This window comes from Bos javanicus, chromosome 3, assembly GCF_032452875.1.
Source record: "Bos javanicus breed banteng chromosome 3, ARS-OSU_banteng_1.0, whole genome shotgun sequence".
In the NCBI taxonomy this organism is placed as follows: Eukaryota; Metazoa; Chordata; class Mammalia; order Artiodactyla; family Bovidae; genus Bos; species Bos javanicus.
In genome coordinates, this window is record NC_083870.1 from 43,367,513 (window position 1) to 43,389,600 (window position 22,088).

At 39.3% G+C, this 22,088-nt stretch overlaps 1 protein-coding gene across 2 annotated transcripts in view; it reads right to left on the reverse strand.

Moving 5' to 3' along the window:
• RTCA (RNA 3'-terminal phosphate cyclase) overlaps window positions 1-18,601 on the reverse strand; it is a 28,192-nt gene extending 9,591 nt beyond the window's left edge. Inside the window, exons 1-8 of one of the 2 annotated variants that reach the window (XM_061411063.1) lie at window positions 18,286-18,601; window positions 18,090-18,190; window positions 16,242-16,385; window positions 11,679-11,802; window positions 8,593-8,651; window positions 5,729-5,870; window positions 5,252-5,376; window positions 4,285-4,343 (exon numbers count right to left, since the gene is read on the reverse strand). In XM_061411063.1, coding sequence (XP_061267047.1) covers window positions 4,285-4,343; window positions 5,252-5,376; window positions 5,729-5,870; window positions 8,593-8,651; window positions 11,679-11,802; window positions 16,242-16,385; window positions 18,090-18,190; window positions 18,286-18,330 — 799 coding nt within the window. In that variant the 5' untranslated portion in view covers window positions 18,331-18,601. Of the gene's footprint in view, window positions 1-4,284; window positions 4,344-5,251; window positions 5,377-5,728; window positions 5,871-8,592; window positions 8,652-11,678; window positions 11,803-16,241; window positions 16,401-18,089; window positions 18,191-18,285 lie in introns of those variants that run through there. The other variant, XM_061411064.1, reaches the window with a different exon arrangement.
• Window positions 18,602-22,088: the final 3,487 nt, after the last annotated feature.

A 22,088-nucleotide genomic window follows, 5' to 3' on the forward strand; every position in this document is an offset into this window, starting at 1 on the left:
ATGGTGGTTCTCACTTCTGAATCCTTCATTTACAGTACCTAGCAGGTCTTGATACTCAAGGATAATACAAACTAAACTCACATTTCACTCAGTGCCTGCCAAGCACAGTACAATTTCTGACATATGGGCTCCTAGTCTCTGTTTTATATTTTGCATTATCACCACCCATGTTGATTCCTCACTGCACCTAACAAGTAATGAATATACACTACATATATAGTCTTGATCACTATTTCTCAAATTTTATTATACCTTAGAGAGCTTATACAACAAATTTTTGGGCCCCAAAGAGTCTGGTTTCATACAGATGAGGTGGGCCCCAGAACTAGTATTTCCAGCAAACTCCCAGATGATGCTGATATGCTACCTGTCTGCCAACCACACACTGAACAGCACAGTTTTAAACAATTCATTTATGTCTGATCAACCAAATATGTTGATTTTACCTATTCTATTACACTGGTTAAATGTGACACCCAACTACTGTCTAGATCTCCAACTGAGCAGATTAAAATTACCTAAATTTGTGTATTCAGCAGTAATAATGTAGTTAAATGGCATGAGTGTAAGCATCTTTTAAAGATGTTATCAAGTAGGAAGAAAGCAATCAACTACCACACAAATAATGAGGAGTTCAACTATTAATAGAAGGAAATGGCAACCCACTCCGGTGTTCCTGCCTGGGAAATCTGATGGACAGAGGATCCTGGTGGGCTACAGTCCATGAGGTCACAAAGAGTCAGACACGACTGAGCAACAGAACACACACACACACACAATAGCAAAAGTAACTTTAAATACTAACAGATGCATACATGCATCTCCCCTCCCAAATATACGAAATACTACAGAAATTTCCCTTTCACAAAAACATTCAGTATTTTGAAATCAACACTGTAATAACTGATGCAGGGAAGAATCATCAGATGTTAAAACCACTGGAGGAAAGTTGTACTGATATAGAATAATCAGATAGTCTCAAAGTATTATCCCAGAGTATTTATGAATTATAATACAAAGGGAAAAGGGGAAATTTCCTGGTGGTTCAGGGGTTAGGACTCCACGATTTCACTACAGTGGCAAAAACAATAGAAAGAAGAAGGGGAAGAAAAAAGGGAGAAACCTTTGTAGCAGACAGACCTGGAGGACACCACCATAACAAGTGACCACAATCTGCTTTACTGATAAAGGACAGACTGACATTATGAGCACCTTGATGTGATTTAATGACTCAGCTATAAAGAAACTGCCCACAATGCAGGAGACCCAGGAGACATGACTTTGATCCCTGGGTTGGGAAGATCCCCAGGAGGAAGAAATAGCAACTCACTCCAGTATTCTTGCCTGGAAAATTCCATGGACAGAGGAGTCCATGGGGTTGCAAAGAGTCTGACATGACTGAGCACTCACTCATTCACTGATGTGATAGAATAGAATATATACAAAATCACCTGTGCAAGAGTCTTACTAAAAATGTTTAACCCGAATAAATCTAATCATGAGATAATCAGACAAAGTCACATAATGGAAAATCCTGTAAGAAAATGGCTTGGAGTTTTCAAATGTAAATATCATGAAAGGGGAAAAAAAAAAGGCAAAGAAACTATTCTGCAGTTAAAAAAGAAACTAAACAGACATGATAACCAATGCTGTGTGTGCTCAAAAACAAGCAAAACAAAACATCTCAAATTGTTCTCAAGAATATTTTGGAGGCAACTGGTTGTGTCTAAATATAACAGACAGATTCTTTAGGTATAAAAATGGTAATGGGGGATTTCAGTGGTTAAGACTTTGCACTTCCAAGGGAGGGGGTGCGGGTTAAACCCCTGGTTCAGGAAACTGAGATTCCCACAAGCAGCACAGCACAGTCAAACAATTAAAGAAAAAAAAAAAAGTGGCATGTGATGATGCAGGTATTATTCTGTGGATGAACACACTGCAGTATTCAGCGGGGAAACTGGGTACCTGCAACCTTTCACAGACATGGTTCAGAAACACACAACATGTAGCTAAATATTCATAACCAGTGTATCTAGGAAGGCAGTGTATGGACATTCACTAATCATTCAACTTTTCTGTAAGACTGAAATTTTTCAAAGTATAAAGTTGGAGGAAACACTTAAAATTTAACTGACTCTAAAACAGAACCAGTTAACCATATCCGAAGTGCCTGAAAAACTATGGACGAAGGTTCGTGACATTGTACAGGAGGCAGGGATCAAGACCATCCTCAAGAAAAAGAAATGCAAAAAAGGTTAAAATGGCTGTCTGAGAAGGCCTTACAAATAGCTGTGAATAGAAGCGAAGCAAAAGGTAAAGAAGAAAAGGAAAGATACACCCATTTGAATGCAGAGTTCCAAAGAATAGCAAGGAGAGATAAGAAAGCCTTCCTCAGAGATCAATGCAAAGAAATAAAGGAAAACAATAGAATGGGAAAGACCAGAGATCTCTTCAAGAAAATTACAGATATCAAAGGAACATTTCATGCAAAGATGGGCTCAATAAAGGACAGAAATGGTAGGGACCTAACAGAAGCAGAAGATATTAAGACGAGGTGGCAAGAATACACAGAAGAACTGTACAAAAAATATCTTCACAACCCAGATAATCACAATGGTGTGATCACCAACCTAGAGCCAGACATTCTGGAATGTGAGGGCAAGTGGGTCTTAGAACCATCACTACAAACAAAGCTAGTGGAGGTAATGGAATTCCAGTTGAGCTATTTCAATCCTAAAAGATGATGCTGTGAAAGTGCTACATTCAATATGCCAGCAAATTTGGAAAACTCAGCAGTGGCCACAGGACTGGAAAAGGTCAGTTTTCATTCCAACCCCAAAGAAAGGCAATGCCAAAGAATGCTCAAACTACCGCACAATTGCACTCATCTCACATGCTAGTAAAGTAATGCTCAAAATTCTCCAAATCAGGCTTCGGCAATACGTGAACCGTGAACTTCCAGATGTTCAAGTTGGATTCAGAAAAGGCAGAGGAACCAGAGATCAAATTGCCAACATCCACTGGATCATCGAAAAGGAAGAGAGTTCCAGAAAAATATCTACTTTGCCTTTATTGACTACGCCAAAGCCTTTGACTGTGTGGACCACAACAAACTGTGGAAAATTCTTCAAGAGATGGGAATACCAGACCACCTGACCCGCCTCCTAAGAAACCTGTATGCAGGTCAAGAAGCAACAGTTAGAACTGAACATGGAACAAGAGACTGGTTCAAAAGTGGGAAAGGAGTCCATCAAGGCTGTATATTGTCACCCTGCTTATTTAACTTGTATGCAGAGTACATCATGAGAAACGCTGGGCTGGATAAAGCCCAAGCTGGAATCAAGATTGCCAGGAGAAATATCAATAACCTCAGATATGCAAATGACACCACCCTTATGGCAGAAAGCGAAGAAAAACTAAAGAGCCTCTTGACAAAAGTGAAAGAGGAGAGTGAAAAAGCTGGCTTAAAACTCAACGTTCGGAAAACTAAGATCATGTCATCCAGTCACATCACTTCATGGCAAATAGATGGGGAAACAGTGGAAACAGTGACAGACTTTATTTTGGGGGGCTCCAAAATCACTGCAGATGGTGACTGCAGCCATGAAATTAAAATACGCTTGCTCCTTGGAAAAAAAGTTATAACCAACCTAGACAATAGTATTAAAAAAGAAGAGACATTACTTTGCCAACAAAGGTCCATCTAGTTAAAGCTATGGTTTTTCCAATAGTTATCTATGGATGTGAGAGTTGAACTATAAAGAAAGCTGAGCACCAAAGAATGGATGTTTTTGAACTTGGTGTTGGAGAAGACTCTTGAGAGACCCTTGGACTGCAAGGAGATCCAACCAGTCCATCCTAAAAGAAATCCGTCCTGAATATTCACTGGAAGGACTGATGCTGAAGCTGAAACTCCAATACTTTGGCCACCTGATGTGAAGAACTGACTCATTTGAAAAGACCGTGATGCTGGGAAAGATTGAAGGCAGGAGGAGAAGGGGAAGACAGAGGATGAGATGGCTGGATGGCATCACCAACTCAATGTTCATGAGTCTGAGTAAACTCCGGGAGTTGGTGATGGACAGGGAGGCCTGGCGTGCTGCAGTCCATGGGATTGCAAAGAGTCAAACACAACTATGTGACTGAAGTGAACTGAATTGAACCATTTCCTTTTTAACTTGTCATCCATAATTCTATAATATTCTAATCCTGACAGATAATTAAAGAATGATTAAAGAATTGTACACCAGAACTGGGAACAGTGTGCCCTTCATTTATCTGTACCTCGTTTACCAAGCGACGATCCAGCAAACAGACAGCCAGTGGACGTCTCGGCAATGATGCTGTATAAGGGGAAAACAGTATTACTATCTGTGCTATAAATATTCTAGTATTACATGCAAATACAACACAGGAGAACAGTGACTGTTAAATACACAGCATTAGATCTGGCTAGGATATTGCAAAATTGAAATTCTTCATACAGAGAGCAACATGATTAGCGTTCTCCATTGTCATCAGGGCATTAGTATCTTTCAGCACTTCTGACAAGAAGTCACACCAGATTCTGATTCACACACAGGTAAGGAATGGTCTTCCCAGAAATCATGTCATCAGCACTAAGTGACACCATTTCAGAGGCATGCTATACTGATAATCTTAAATGTAAATGTGTTTCTACAGAGATGTTTGGTTTTCTTTTATATCAATAGTTTTCAGAACAGTATTATATGCAGAAAATGCATTTACTTTAAACTCCTTAATAGAAGCTATGAAAAAGTGTTTAAAAGTTAAATATTCACAAAAGATAGTTTTATTCTTTAAAAATATTAAAGGATTTTTATAACACTTAATAACTCCTAATGGGAAAATATACAATATTTCTTTTCTAAGTCAACCTTTGCTACATCTAATATTTACTTGTAAACTGAATTCACACTTGAGATACAGAAAAGCAACTGGAAATATTTCTCATAGGATAATCTTCAAAGGCTAACTTCTGATTAGCTTAAACATTTAAGCTCACTATATAAACAAAAAGGCTCTGATAGTGTAGTAAAAAGTAAACCATCCTCAGAAAAAAATTCAGAATAAAATTATCATAATTCATCATACTGTTGTTTTAGGTAGGAATACCCTTAAAAAATATGCCTTAAAACTACAAATTTTAAAATGACAAACATTTTATTAAATAGGATAACTATTTCAGGGTGCCCTTAACCAACATCCAGGAAAAAGTATATTGTCTCACATTATTCCATTTCCATTGCCAAAAGCTTGGTCTTTAGGTTCCTGAACAGGCTGGATGTTAACATACAGATCCCTAATCTCCTTCCTGATGCATCTTACGGCTGCTGCCGCCATATCTTTTGCTACCTATTTTGGTAAGACAAAAAAATAGAATAAATTAATAATTATTTTGACAGCTGCTTTCAAGCCTTCAAAGACAGAGAATTAATCATTTTTACATGCATCATATAAAAACTCAATTTTAAAGAGTAAAGTAAGCACAGAATTTTAAGAAAAACTTTCAATGAAAAGATTTATTTAAAAATTATCTCAATAATTTCAAAATTTAGATGATATAATACTTATCAAGACAAACACATACTTCTAAGATCATCTAGACAACTTTATTTTTTGATACCTTATTTTATTTTTTTATTGGAGTATAGTTGATTTGCAATGTTGTGTTACTTTATACAGTAAAGTGAATTAGACAACTTACTTTAAATGGCAAAACACCAGCAACAAAAGCTCTTCCATATATCTTAGTCACACAGCCACGGTCAGTTAAATTTATCGGGCTCAACTGTTTAACTGGCGACATTCGGACAATCACTTCACCACCTCCCTTTGGGTAGTAGCCCCTGTGAAAAGTATGATAAAACACATAAACTGACTGCATGACAAAAAAATAAAGCTCAATATTTACAATAAAATAACATGTGAGTAATACCAACTATATAATTCATGTTTTACATTTCTAAATAATGTTTTAGATTTGTGCTTTCCCATATGGTAGACTCAGGGCTTGTTGTTGTTTAGTTGCTAAGTCATGTCCAACTCTTTGTGACCCCATGGATTGTAGCCCACCAGGCTCCTTAGTCCATGGGATTTCCCAGGCAAGAAAGACTCCAGTTCATGTGACTATTTAACCCATTATTGACCAGAGATATGTTAATCCATCTTTTGTTACCAGAACAGTATTGACCAGAGGCCTATCAATTCATTTTAGAGAGTGATACAATTAACATCAGTGTGTGAAGCTGTTAGAGCTTAAAATTGATGAAGGGTTCATTATACAACTTGTGATGGTTGTTATCATTCACATTTTGCTCCATTAAGCTTTTGTTTCTACCCTATGAATATTATACATGTAAATTTTTTGAAAATGACATATCATAAAATTTTGAGTGAAAAATTTTTTGGTAAATTTTATGCAGATACTTTCTCTGACTGTCCACATGACATATACACTAGTGTCTCAGAAGAGGACAGTTCCTCAGAATAGAGTTCTGATTCAGACAATGTGAATATCAGACAAAAGCCAATAAATAATCTTAGTGATTCATTCTGATACAGAAAATGAAAATGAAACTCCTGGTGCTAGAGAATGCTCCTTTGCTTCTACAGAAGAGTGGACTGCAGACAACATTTCACAAAAACTAGAAGACTCAACAGGTGTGTCAGGTGTAACTACTGAATGTAATAGCCCACGAAATGTTAGTAAAATAACAAAATTAATTTTTATCCAGCCAAAATAAAAACTGCCAGCCACAGGTGTTAGGTTTCTACAAAAATCCCTGGTCAATAATGAGCTAAAATTATGTATTTATTTTCTTTGCCACACATCAAGACTTGAGGGGATCTTAGCTCCTCATCCAGGACTGAACCTGTGCCCTCAGCAGTTAAAGTGAAGAGTCCTAACCACTGGACTGCCAGAAAATTCCTTATTTAAATTTAATAAAATTTAAAACTCAGCTCCCCAGTCCAACTAGCCACATTTCAAGTGCTCAACAGTCATATGTAGCAAATGATTATCATCCTGGACAGACCGGGAACAATTCCCTTAGTGCAGAAAATTCTATTCAGGGACTTCTCTGGTGGTCCAGTGGCTAAGACTCCATGCCCTCAATGCAGGGGGACTCCATGCCCTCAATGCAGGGGGCTGGGGTTCAGTCCTTGGACGGGGAACTAGATCCCACATGCCACACCTAAAAGATCTAACATCCCACAACTAGGACCCGGGACAGCTAAATGAAGAAGAAGGTTCTATTCAACCAGTGCTGTTTTAGAATAAAAGCTACTTAATGATAGCAGCTTGGTCTATTTTCTTCTTGCTATATTCCAGTGCCCTAAAACAATGTCTGGCACATTATAGGTGCTCAATAAATATATGATGAATATTTAGTAGCTGAACCATTAATAAAATTTTGCTGTTGCTGCTGCTACTGCTAAGTCGCTTCAGTCATGTCCGACTCTGTGCGACCCCACAGACGGCAGCCCACCAGGCTCCCCTGTCGCTGGGATTCTCCAGGCAAGAACACTGGAGTGGGTTGCCATTTCCTTCTCCAGTGCATGAAAGTGAAAAGTCAAAGTGAAGTCGCTCAGTCGTGTCCGACTCCTAGCGACCCTATGGACTGCAGCCTACCAGGCTCCTCCATCCATGGGATTTTCCAGGCAAGGGTACTGGAGTGGGGTGCCACTGCCTTCTCTGAATAAAATTTTGACTCACATTACTTACTGTCTTTGTCCAGAAGATGCTAAGAACACATAGATAAGAATGACAATACTCCTATCCACAAAGAACTCCCCATCTGGTAAGATGGGCTTCACGTGTAACTAGAACACACGTCAGGCTGTGAAGAGGACTAAAACAGAGGTGCAACTATGAATTCCAACTGAGGCACAATCACTGACAATTCACACAAGAAATTACAAGTTTCATTTTCAAGAGATACAGAATTTCCAAGTTTTAGAAGGAGAAGAAAAACATGAACAAAAGTATGGGAGTCTGAAGGTACAAAGTATATTTAGGGAATGGCAGCAATCATGTAGCTAGAATACATGGTATGCTGAAAGGAGGGGAGGGAGAATATAGCTAGAAAGGTAAATTGGAATAAGACTGCAAAACACTTAAATGCCACACCAAGAACCAAGAAATGTGGCCTTGCTACTCTGTGGCAGAAGGCAAGCCTTATAAGAAAAATAACCTGAATGCCCAATGTGTCTCCTAGGAAAAGAATTCTGGTTGCATGGTGGAAGAGAAGCCCTTTCAGGACCCTGCAGTTCCCCACTCCAGGAGTCTGCACACAGTGAGCACCCAGTCTGCGCCCGACACAGATAACTCCACACTGGGTGCAGCCATTCCCTCAAAAAATATTCTGCCAAAACAAACATCAAACATAGCATGCAGCTGCTTCCAAGTACCCACACCCCTGCTGTTTATTGTTTTAAGCCACAAAATACTATTATTTCCTATAAAAAATGTATTAAATGGACTACAGAAAGACAGTTCTCCAGGATCTAACTTTTCCACTATTTTCAGCACAAGTAATGGCTCAGAGGGTTAAGAAATAAGCACCTTACCTCATTTTAATGTCACAATTAAATGTGAAACCAAATTTTTCAACAATTGGCTTGAAAACCTGAAAAATCAATTTATTGTTAAATACCAGTATTTGCTGATTCAACAAGTATACTTAGTAAACAAATGTGCTCTGTACTGAGGTTATAATGAAGCACAGTAGATAAACATTGATATAAAAATGTGAAGGCTAATTCTATTTTTTAAATAAAATAAATGACATGCAGCTAAAATTAGAAGTTTAACATTTAACTAATAAGGGCTGTGCAAGCCTATTTAATGAGGAAAAAAAAAACATAACAAAACCCAGAACTCAGGATTCTTGATCCTTGCAGTTTTACTTCAGAAGCCATTTCCTAACCTTAATGTAACGTACCATAAGAAATCTGGGGTGCTGAAAAGCATTCCATCCTGTTCTCTCAATTTTTTTTATACAGTTGAAATTTCACTACATATACAATATTTTATCCTTTTTCCCTCATTTAACATTATAAATAAAAGCATTTCCCAACATCATAAAATATTCCTCCTAAAAAATTTGAATGATTACATGGCAATCCAGCATAATTTATATAACCATTCTCCAAGTTTTCATTATTATATAACTATATATATAACAATAATTATAGTACACAGCACCCTGCTCTAATACCTTTAACATTATCTTTTGCTGCATTTTATAATGTTTAATTAGGGTCATTTCCTTAAAGTGAAATTGCTAGGTGAACAGAGATTAATTTTCATTATATATCCCATCAAACTGAATTTTCAAAGACTATAACATCTATTAAAATGGAAAAAAAAAATTAAAAGCTGAGAATATCAAGTGCTGGGAAGGATGAAAAACAGCTAAAACTCCCCTACAGTGTTGGTGAAAATGCAAAACAACGAAGCCACCTTGGATGCCAAAACAATCTGGCAGTTTCTCATCAAGTCAGACATAAATTCACTGTTACAACTGAGCAAATCCTCTGTAGCTGTTTACCCAAGAGAAACCAAAACTGATGTCCAGATGAGAAACCTGGATGTGTTTACAGTAACTTTACTCGTAAGTGCAAAAAACTGGAAATAGTCCAAATGTCCTTCAACTGATGAACAGATAAACATCCATATAATAGAACACTATTTAGCTTTTACTGCTGATACAAGCAACATGGGTAACTCTCGGATGTATTTTTTAATTTATTTTATTTAAGTAGAGCTGATTTACAATGCTGTGCTAATTCCTAGTATACAGCAGTGATTCAGTTATATGTGTGTATATATATATATATGCATTCTTTTTCATATTCTTTTCCACTATGTGTATCACAGGATATTGGATATAGTTCCCTGTGCTATACAGTAAAACCTTGTTGTTTATCAATTCTACATATAACAATTAGCATTTGCTAATCCCAAGCTCCCAATCCATCCCTCCTCCACTCTCCTCCCCCTAAACAGATGCTATTATAACTGAAAAAAAAAAAGACTCAAAAGACTATATATACAGTATTATTCCTTTATATGACACTCTGAAAAAAGGCAGAACTATGAGACAACAGATCACTGATTGCCAGGGCCAGAGGGGGTGGGACTGACTAGAAAGAGGGATAAGGGAATTTTTTTACAGTAATTCTCTATCATCATTGTGGTGGCAGATTCACAACCATACATCAGAAATCAAAGAACCTCACATTAAGAAAGGTGAGTTCTAGTATAAATAACTACACCTTAATAAACCTAGGGGAAAATGATGATACCACCTTCCCCTCCCACAAGTTATATAAGCATGCCAATACTGAATTTTACTTTCTAAAAATTCATAATCAAAATATGGTAGTTATTTAAAAAAATTTTTTTATTATGGTAGGAACATTTAACCTGAGCTCTTACTCTCTTAACGCATTTTTACGAGTACAACATAATACTGTTGACAAAAACTTAGAATGTGTACAACAGATCTCTAAAGCGTATTCATCTTACTTAAGTGAAAATTTACCCACATTGATTATTAACTCCCCAGTTTCCCTCTTCCACTAGTAACCATTCCATTCTTTGAGTCCATAACTTAACTTCTTTTGCTATCTTATGTAAGTGGAATCATGTCAGTAACTGTCTTTATCTGACTGCCTCATTTCACATAGCACAACATCCTCAAGGTTCCACTGTGCTGTCACATAATCTAGAATTTCTTTTTTAATGCTAGTCATCCACTGTACATATATAACACATTTTTTAAAATTTCTAATAATACTTTATTTACAAGGACAAGTAGTGGGCCAGATAGACAGATAAATAGGGATAAAGGTATATCCCTAGCTTTATTCCCTATATTCCCATGGATACATAAAAATAGTAAATGTATAGATAGAAAATCTGTTGAAGAAAATTTAAAGAAATAAACTATTAACAGTGGCTACTACCTTCAGAGACTATCTTTCAGTGTGCATACACTACTTCTTTAAATAAATTTTTCTAATATGTTTTCTGTATGCCTCATTTTTTAAATTCTTTCATCTGTCGATGGACATTTAGGTTGTTTCCACATCTTGGCTTTTATGAATAGTGTTGCAATGAACATGGGAATGCTAATAGCTCTTGGAGATCCTGATTTCAACTCTTTTGGATAATACCTAGTGGGACTGCTGGATTATATGGTAGTTTCCTTTTTAATATTTTGAGGAACCTCCATGCTGTTTTCCATGATGGCTGCACCATTTTGTATTCCCATCAACCGTGTGCAAAGGTTCCAATTTCTTCATATCCTCACCAATCCTTTCAAACATAGCATTTAATTCTTATTTTGAGTTTTTCTTCCAAATTATAATCCCTATATTCAGAAAATAACTTATATGATAAGTAAAATATGGTATATGCATTATAAATAATCTAATGTACATGAGGTTTTTAAAGAATTCACTATGAACACTGTCCTAAGATATAACACACAATCTAAAATTATCCTCTCCCACAATAGAACCAGACTCCATTAAGAAATAAAGAAGTATGTACACAAAAACACTCAGGATGTATTTAAACAGAGAATGGAGTTTGAGAAGACTATATGAGATCCTCTTAGTTGGTCAGTAGTAACAAAAGCTCTTACCATGGCTGTGTAATCAATCTGTGGTGCCATTTCAGCATTAGTCCCACCTTTCAAACGGAGTTCTGATGGACAAGCAGCAAAGAGAACACAGGGCATTGAGACCTGCATCAAGAGGCAGACACTCCTAAGGAGAAGGCAGAACAGGCTTAGCTGTGTTTTCATTTTGAAGTCTCAAGAGACATTACTACATATTACCATCAGCTGAAGCACAGACAACTGACATGCTGCTGCTAAGTCACTTTAGTCGTGTCTGACTCTGTGCGACCCCATGGACTGCAGCCTACCAGGCTCCTCCGTCCCTGGGATTTTCCAGGCAAGAGTACTGGAGTGGGGTGCCACTGCCTTCTCAACAACTGACATGCCCTCAACTTTAAAGTTAAAAGACACTCCCACTGACTGAATGATAACATCCTAAATCTTAAAAGAAAGCTTGATATTTCATAATAGAAGGAACTGGCCTTAAATAATAAGCAAATCTGGGTTTGAATACAATACTAAATATATTAGCTATATGACCTTTGTTGTTGTTTAGTTGCTAAGTCATGTCCGACTCTTTTGCAGCTCCATGGACTGTTAGCCCACCAGGTTCTTCTGTCCATGAGATTTCCCAGGCAAGAATACTGGAGCGGGTTGCCAGTTCCTTCTCCCAGGGATCTTTCCCTCCCAGGAACTGATCCTGCATCTCCGGCACTGCAGGTGGATTCTTTACCACTGAGCCACCATGGAAGCCCACTGTGTGATTGTAGGTTAAGTTCTAATACTTTTGTTTATATTACAAATAAATTAAAAAGAATTAAAAATAAAAGCATCTTTACAATGTTTTTATAAACGGATTCTTAAAAGTAACACTTTATGTAATTGCATTCAAAACTGTCAAGGTCTGCAAATATTCTAATGACTGTACCTGAGTCTCCACCATGCACAAGGGATCATTCCATATATTAAGATAGAGTTCCTACCATCATGGCATTTGTGATAAGACAGAGTAATATTTTAAAGGACTGACAGCCAAATATTTCACATCAAAAAAACTTCTCAGGAGATAATCCTTGCTACAACTCAACTCTGTCTGGTTCTAGAAAGTGAAGTGAAAATCACTCCGTCATGTCCAACTCTGGACTGTAGCCCACAGGCACTTCTGAAATTCTCCAGGCAAGAATACTGGAGTGGTCTGCCATTTCCTCCTCCAGGGGATCTTCCCGACCCAAGGATCGAACCCGGGTCTCCCACATAGTAGGCAGACTCTTTACGGACTGAGCCACCAGGGTAGCTACTGTTTTGGTCCTTAGAATCAAATAATGTGAGAAATCATAAGAAATAATTATAGAATATGTAGCATTTTATGAAATAAAATGGTCATATTTCCTAAAAGAGCTATCATCTCCCTTCTCCAAAGTCAGGAGAAAACAATCATATTAATACACAGACTGCATAGTTTGAAAGGGAATGCCAACATAGCCTCTACATACCAAAAGATAGCCTTCATTTAACTGTCCTATGGGAATGATGCATGGGTACTGAATTATACAGTCTCTATCACTGATATTGTATTTTATTAATTCAGTAAATACTTAACACTGTGTAATGTTAGGCACTGTAAGAGAAATTGCATATAATATAATCCCTCTTTTTAGGAGTTAAGCCTAGGGGCAAGTGAAAAAGACTTGGAAATGTTCAGTTTACCATAAACCATAGGTTTACAACTGCTGAACTTGTGTTTATACCCTCTGAGAAACCCAATACAGTTAAAGTGTTTCTCTTCCACCCAATAAAATCAGAGTCTAAGAAGAGTAAAGAAAACCTTAATTTTAAAAACATATGGAATTGCAAGGGATTTCCAGGTGGCTCAGTGGTAAGGAATCTGCCTGCCAATGCAGAAGACACAGGTTTAATCTCTTAAATAGGGAAGATCCCCTGGAGGAGGAAATGGCAACCCACTCCAGTATTCTTGCCTGGAGCATCCCATGGACAGAGGAGCCTGGTGGGCTATAGTCCACAGGTTCGAAAAGAGTTGGACACGATTGAGTGACTAAGCACACACACACAAGGAACTGCAAAGACAAAGGTAGACATTTGAAAAAACATAGTACTATAATCACAATTAGGGATGAAAATGCTCTAATTCACTTATGTAAGATGTGTTTTGTTGCTAGAAATAAGCTTGTTTTAGTCTACTGAAGGGAAGTGGATTATCAACTTTAAACTCATTTCTCATACATTCTTGTGGATTAGAAGCCAGAAAGTCTAGATTCTAATTCTAGTTCTGACCCTGACTCTATGACCTCTGCGTCTTCATTTTCTCATTCACAAAGTAAAGGAAGGGTTGGAATACATGGTTTCTATCTTCTTTCCTACAGATTCAAAATTCTATGATTCTGTGTTCGCTAAGTTTTAGATAGTTGGCTAACTATAACTTTCCCCTCTTTTTGAACAAAAGAATGCCTGAAATAAGAAAGATACTTCAGTTCAGTTCAGTTACTCAGTCGTGTCCAACTGGTTGTGACCCCATGGACTACAGCATGCCAAGCCTCCCTGTCCATCACCAACTCCTGGAGTTTATCCAAACTCACGTCCATTAAGTCAGTGATGCCATCCAAGCCTCTCATTCTCTGTCATCCCCTTCTCTTCCTGCCTTCAATATTTCCCAGCATCAGGGTCTTTTCAAATGAGTCAGCTCTTCACATCAGGTGGCCAAACTACTGGAGTTTCAGCTTTAACATTAGTCCTTCCAATGAACACTCAGGACTGATTTCCTTTTGGATGGACTGGTTGGACCTCCCTGAAGTCCAAGGGACTCTCAAGAGTCTTCTCCAACACCACAGTTCAAAAGCATCAATTCTTCGGTGCTCAGCTTTCTTTATAGTCCAACTCTCACATCCATACATGACCACTGGAAAAACCATAGCTTTGACTAGATGGACCTTTGTTGGCAAAGTAATGTCTCTGCTTTTTAATATGCTGTCTACGTTGGTCATAACTTTCCTGCCAAGGAGTAAGCATCTTTTAATTTCATGGCTGCAGTCACCATCTGCAGTGATCTTGGAGGCCCCCAAAATAAAGATACTTCAGAATGGTTTAATCCCCTTAAGAAAGTTATCATTTGGCAACCTTCACCTAAGGCCTACGAGAGGCCTTTTTTAACATAAATCTATTCACATCATAACTGAAACCTCAATTGTCACTAAACATTTCCTTAAGCTAAAAAAAAATCATAATCTACTGAAACAGTCATTTCTGAAACAAACTGGCATCACATTTACAATACTATTCCTTATTTTATCAAATTTCCTAGTAAATGTATAAGATTTTGGTAAAAAGATGCTGCTTACAATAGCCATCAGCCAATAACACAGAAAACACAAAAACTGTTCTCCATATTTTATCAATAAAAGGAGAGATTTTTGGAAAATAATAAAGGCTCAACTTAATTGTTAAATATCCATTTTTCAATGAGGATAAAAAGAAGATCACATACAAAAATTTCTATATATAGTTGCATAAGTCTCTATTAAGAGGACAAAAATACCTAGACTAAAAGTAAAATATGGTTCATAATTAGCTGCAAACCAAGAACTAAACAGACTACACCATAAAGACTACTTATCACTACAAAGCACAAAAGTACAGGTGCTTTCAGATATTCATTTTCTAAATAATAAAAACTAAAGAAACAAATATGCTATACTATACATGAGAGAAGATGTATAGATGGGAAGTCAGTCACAGACTTTATTTTCTTGGGCTCCAAAATCACTGTGGATGGTGACTGCAGCCATAAAATTGAAAGTCACTTGCTCCTTGGAAGAAAAGCTATGACCAACCTAAACAGCATTTTAAAAAGCAGAGACATCACTTTCCCAGCAAAGGTCTGTATAGTCAAAACTATGGTTTTTCCAGTAGTCATGTATGGATGTGAGAGTTGGACTACAAGGAAAGCTGAGCCCCAAACAATTGATACTTTTGAACCGTGGTGCTGGAGAAGACTCTTGAGAGTCCCTTTGGACTGCAAGGAGATCAAACCAGTCAATCCTAAAGATCAGTCCTGAATATTCATTGGAAGAACTAATACTGAAGCTCCAATATTTTGGCCACCTGATGTGAAGAACTGACTCATTGGAAAAGCCCTGATGCTGGGAAAGACTGAAGGCAGGAGAAGGGGATGACAGAGGATGAGATGGTTAGATGGCATCACCGACTTGATGGACATGAGTTTCAGTAAACTCCAGGAGTTGGTGATGATGGACAGGGAAGCCTGGAGTGCTGCAGTCCACGGGGTTGCAAAGCATCAGACAGACACGACTGAGCAACTGAACTGATACATGAGAGAAAATTCTAGATAGGTACAGTAATAACTACAGTAACAGCTACAATTAATAAGCAATTAGGTATTTGAAACTTTACACAGGATCTCTAACTCTGAAATGTGTTTTATGTCCATTTTAAAAGTGAGGAAAACAAGCTTCAAAGAGGTTAAGCAACTTGTCCAGGAAGTGGTAGTACCTGTATCTGTATCCAGGTCTAATTCAAAAACATATAGTAAAATGGAATGTAAGTGACACATACCCTGCTGTCTTGGTATCTGCTGTGTGGACTCCACCTTTGATCTTCTCTGGTGTAAACGTTATTTCTGTTGAGCCGATTTCTGCCCCCTCCAGTTGCCCATCACACAAATCTCGAATCATTTCCAGTCCAGATAAATGTTGAGGCCTTCAGGTCATAATACTGCATCAAAACGTGTGCATTCAGACTGCCTATATCCCCACACTTTATGACACATTTATAAAACTGCAATGGCAAGAAAACAGCAAGGTCTAACCACAGTAAGTGCCAGAGTGTCCTTCTGGTTTTTTAGGCACCTGGACTACCTGCTGGTAGGTATCTTTTTAAGGGTTCCTTCCACATGTTACTTTAACTATAAACACATATGCTGATAATATTGTTGCAAATTAGAAGCAAACAAAAGAGTAAAACTAATAAAACAACCCAAGTGCCATCAGTCTCACTTGCACTTCACTGAGTAATGTACATAACTGTTACCGGCTGAAATGTGATCCTCTAAATTTCATATGCTGAAGTACCTCACAATGTGACTGTATTTGGAAATAGGGCCTTTAAAGAGCTCATTAAGTTAAAAGAGGCAGTCAGAATGAGCCCCAGCCCATTCTCACTGGTGTCCTTACAAAAAGGGAAGATTAAGACACACCAGCAGGGCATATGTACAGAGGCATGAGCACAGGGAAGAGGTGGCAAGAGGCTGATTATATTCAAGGCAAAGAGAGAGGCCTGGAACAGAATCTTCCCTTAGGTCCCTCAGAGAAAACCAACCCTACCAACACCTTCATCTTGGACTTCCAGCCTCCAAAACTGCAAAAATCAATTTTCGGTTGTTCAGGCCACAGAGTCTGTGGTATTTTGTTATTGCAGCCCTAGAAAACTAATAAAGTACGTAACACAGCCTTAATGAATTAATTTCCCTATTGATGAAATGGGTTACTGCAAACTACTGCCATGACAAAGAGAACTACTGTTCACACGTAGCAGTAACTGTTTTTTAATAATTTCAACATGGAGTCTGAATAAAAAACTAAGAGACAGCTGATCCGCTAGAAGGAAATATATACAAAGTACAAGCACAAAGGAATCAGTTTGGCTTCACCATGACTTAAATTAGTGGTATGCCTAGCTTCCAGATGAAACACGGTCAACTGTCAACATTTTCCCCTCTTCACAACGGATAATCCTCGTCCTATCCACAGCTTCCTAGAGGTCTGAATGAAAGCCGGAAATAGGCATCTCAGGCTCTTTATGAGACTAAAACGTGCGAACGCAGAAAAAGGCCCGGTTTAAAATAGTGGAATTTTTGTTTGGCCCCAGAAGCTGTTCTGCCCTGATCTACCTTGCCGGCTGGTACGAGCTTTCCGAGTACTTGTAATGACCGATGAGGTGGGAAACATTTTAAAATATAACTCATCAGGAAACGAGACAACTTTAGCTAAACAGAGAAAACATGGACCTATTTTCTGAATTTGCTCCTTGAGGCTTTCAAAAGCACCCAAGCCCAGTTACCGAGGTCACAGCACCATCCCTGGGCCGCAGAGTCCTCAATCCTAGGGCAGGGATCTTAGCATCACCATCAGCTCCACGTCCCGCCCGCCTGCCCCCCAACAATGGCCTGTTCCCCGCCACCCACCCTTCAGTCCCAGGGCCTGTCCCTTCCTTTCCCCCAGTCCCCGGCCCTGCGCACCACCCCCTCAACCCTCCAGTCCCTCGGCCTATCCCCTCTTCTCCCCCAATCCCTAGCCAGGCGCCAGACCCCCACCCTCCAGTCCCACGGCCTGTCCCCTCTTCTCCCCTCGTCCCACCCACCCATCCTCTAGTCCCACGACCAGACTCCCCGGCGCCCCGACTTACCTGAGGCCCGGCGTGCTGCGGCCGGCTCGGATCTTCTGCACCCGCAAAGGGAGGCCCAGCAGACAGCTCAGGGCCGTAGACATCCTCAGGATCTGCCCGCCCTGGTGCCGAAAGAAGAGAGAGATTAGACCCGCAAGCCCTCCGCCGCAGCCCGTGCGGCAGCCGCACCGCGCCAGGCCTCCTGCTCGGCACTCACCCCTTCCATGATGCCGCCGTCCACCTCCACCCGCGGCCCAGCCATGGGGAGCGTGCTGGGGCCCGGCCCCCCGCGACTTAGCCTCGGCCGGAACCGGAGAAAGAGGATACGCGGACTCCTGCCCTGCAGCTCCGGAGCCTGGGTCCTCGCTCCCAGCTCAGGACCGCCGGGCTCCCGGGAAAAGCAGGAAACTCGCCGGCTGCGGGAACGCCCAACTCCGCAGACACGAACCCTGACGCACAGCGCCCAGAAGCCGGGTTCTTCAGGCCCACAACCAGTGCGCGTGCGCGCCGCGCCCCGCGCGCCCCTTAAAGAGGCGGCGCCCAGAAAATTCCGACAAATCGGAAGCTCTCCGGCAGAAGGGGTGGGGGCCGGGGAGGTACCCTGGAGCGTCTTAGGAAATCTGTTCCTAATAGACTTGCACCCTGAACACAGCAAAACGTACAAATTGCAGAAAGCTTCCCTTTCACCTCTAGTCGTATCTTCCAGTTGTCTCGCAGGCTTGTGCAAATGTGTTTATCACTGTTTTCTCGGGGATCCTGCCGTACCAAAACTGGAAACTCTTAAAGCCGAAGAGTAGGAAAGGTCCCTGCAATGCACTGACCACCTTCTCTCTGGTCGGGTTTGCCTTCTCTGCAGCCTAGCCCTTGAAATGTGTTTCCCTGGCGCATTGATGATACCCATGAGCCTCTTATTCTTCACTGGTGTCTGTTACTGTGTGCGCGCGCGTGTGTAGAATATTATCTTTTTTTTCTCCTGTGAGACATCAATTCTTCAGGGATGAGTGGAAAAGGACAGAATCAGAATCGGCAGTATAATTATCAAAAAGCCAAAGTTACCCCACTTTGTCGGAGAAAGAGTACAAGCTCATGGCGGCAATGAACAGTGCAACTAACGTAATTCACCTCAGGCCAGGACAGAAAGGACAACCAGCTTCTTGATTCCGCTGTAGTTCAATTCCTACATTAACTGAGTACCAAATCACGTGCAAGCCTTTCTATGTAAGCAAAGGAGAGTAAGGTATTCTTTGTCCGAAGATATTGGAAGTATTTTGGACAGACTGAGAAGTAAGCAATTATGATGTCAATCTTCTTAAGGATAAAAATATACTGTACCTATCTTACAGTTAAGAGGGAGCAGCAATTAGAATATGATAAATCATACAGATAACAGCCAGCATTGATTGAGTACTTGGCCGGTGCATGCATGCACAACCTGCTAAAATATTTACTGTTTTTACTCATTTACAGCTGCACGTGTTAAACAATTTGCTGCAAGGCTAGCTACACAGTTGTTAAGGAATACTGGGATATGAACCTCTGTGTTTTGATGTGAACATCATTGTCTCCTAATGATCCTAATCCCAATGTTCTATCATTGTTGTAACAGGGAAAGCTCTGGGAATGCATATACTCCACCCAATCTCTGGTACCAAAACCAGACAAAGATGACAGCAAGAAGAAAAAGTATAAGCCAATTTTATTTATAAATTTAGATGCATCCTGATCAATCAAAATAGTAACAAATAAATCCGACAATGTTTATAAAATATTGTATATTATAACCAAATTGAGATTATCATTCTAACAGAAAAATGTTATGATAATATATCAAAAACCTAAGATCACATTAGTAGATGAAGAAAAAGCATTTGAAAAAAATCAAGACCTATTTATGGTAAAACAAAATCAAACAAAACTAGCAATGAATGTAAACTCCCTTAACCTGATTAAGGACATCTGGAAAATCCTACAGAAAATTTCTTCCTTAATGACAGTAAATAATAGTAAAATGTAAGACACCAATTCAAGTTAAAACAAGATAAGAATGTCCACAATTGTGGCTTGTTAAGCCATAATTTCAACAGATGATGGGAGTCTAGCCAGATTCTACAAGAAAGAAATGAAAGACACAAGACTGAACAGACAAAAACAGCACCATCATTATTCTCAAATGATATGAATATCTACAAATAAAACCCTGAAGAATCTTTAGCTATATTATTGAAAATATAATTTCAATAAAATTCCATCAAATGCCCACCAGGACTTTTTTAAAGAGCTTGACAAGCCAATTCTAAAGTTTCTATGAAATTACAAAAGGGCAAGAATAACTTAAAAAGACTGAGGTGAAGGGTACTTGTCCTCTCAAAACCAAGAGTTTCTATAAAGGGAAAGTTAGAAGAAAAAGGTATTATAGGGACTCTAGGAAGAAAAATAATTCAGTTCAAGGCCACAGGTACTTAATCTTTTTATACAAACACATGCATGGAGTATTACGAAACATATTATTAATGTCTATAAAATGTTTTGTTAGTTAGTCCAGTGCAGTCACTCAGTCGTGTCTAACTCTTTGCAACCCCATGGATTGCAGCACACCAGGCTTCTTTGCCCATCACCAACTCCTGAAGCTTGCTCAAATTTATGTCCGAGTCCGTGATGCCATCCAACCATCTCATCCTCTGTCATCCCCTTTTCCTCCTGCCTTCAATCTTTCCCAGCATCACGGTCTTTTCAAATGAGTCAGTTCTTCACATCAGGTAGCCAGAGTATTGGAGCTTCAGCTTCAGCATCAGTCCTTCCAATGAATATTCAGGACTGATTTCCTTTAGGATGGACTGGTTGGATCTCCTTGCAGTCCAAGGGACTCTCAGGAGTCTTCTCCAACACCACAGTTCAAAAGCACCAATTCTTTGGCACTCAGCTTTCTTTATGGTCCAACTTTCACATCCATACATGATTATTGTAAAAACCATAGCTTTGACTAAACAGACCTTTGTTGGCAAAGTAATGTCTCTGCTTTTTAATATGCTGTCTACGTTGGTCATAACTTTTCTTCCAAGGAGCAACTGTCTTTTAATTTCATGGCTGCAGTCACCATCTGCAGTGATTTTGGACGCCCCCCCCCCAAAATAAAGTCGCTTGGTTCTTGGAAGAAAAGCTATGACCAACCTAGATAGCATTTTAAAAAGCAGAGACATTCCTTTGCCAACAAAGGTCCGTCTAGTCAAAGTTATGGTTTTTCCAGTAGTCATGGATGGATGTGAGAGTTAGACCATAAAGAAAGCTGAGCGCTGAAGAACTGATGCTTTTCAACTGCGGTGTTGGAGAAGACTCTTGAGAGTCTCTTGGACTGCAAGGAGGTCCAACCAGTCAATCCTAAAGGAAATAAGTCCTGAGTATTCGTTGGAAGGACTGATGATGAAGCTGAAACTCCAGTACTTTGGCCACCTTATAGGAAGTATAAGGCATTGGATGGCATCACCAACTCAATGGACATGAGTTTGAGTAAGCTCCGGGAGTTGGTGATGGACAGGGAAGCCTGGCATGCTGCAGTCCATGGGGTTGCAAAGAGCTGGACACGAGTGAGCAACTGAACTGAACTGAAAAATAAAGTCTCTCACTATTTCCATTGTTTCCCTGTCTATTTGCCATGAAGTGATGGGACCAGATGCCATGATCTTAGTTTTCTGAATATTGAGTTTTAAGCCAACTTTTTCACTTTCCTCTTTCACTTTCATCAAGAGGCTCTTTAGTTTTATTAGGGGAAATGCTAAAACAAAAAATCAAAGTTATTTGACTATCCCAGATTTTCTAATAAAGGTAATTATTTAGATTTATTGCTTACAGTTGTGTGTGTGTAAGAACTATACTGAAAGGCACATAAGGCAAAATTGAAAGTTTGAGTTTGAGTAGTATAGACAGTGAATTTGTGAAATACCTGAGATTTTGTTTTAGAGCCACTAATCTTCAGTGTTGAGATTTATGATTTTGTCTTTGTTGTGGGTTTTTCTCTGTAGTGCT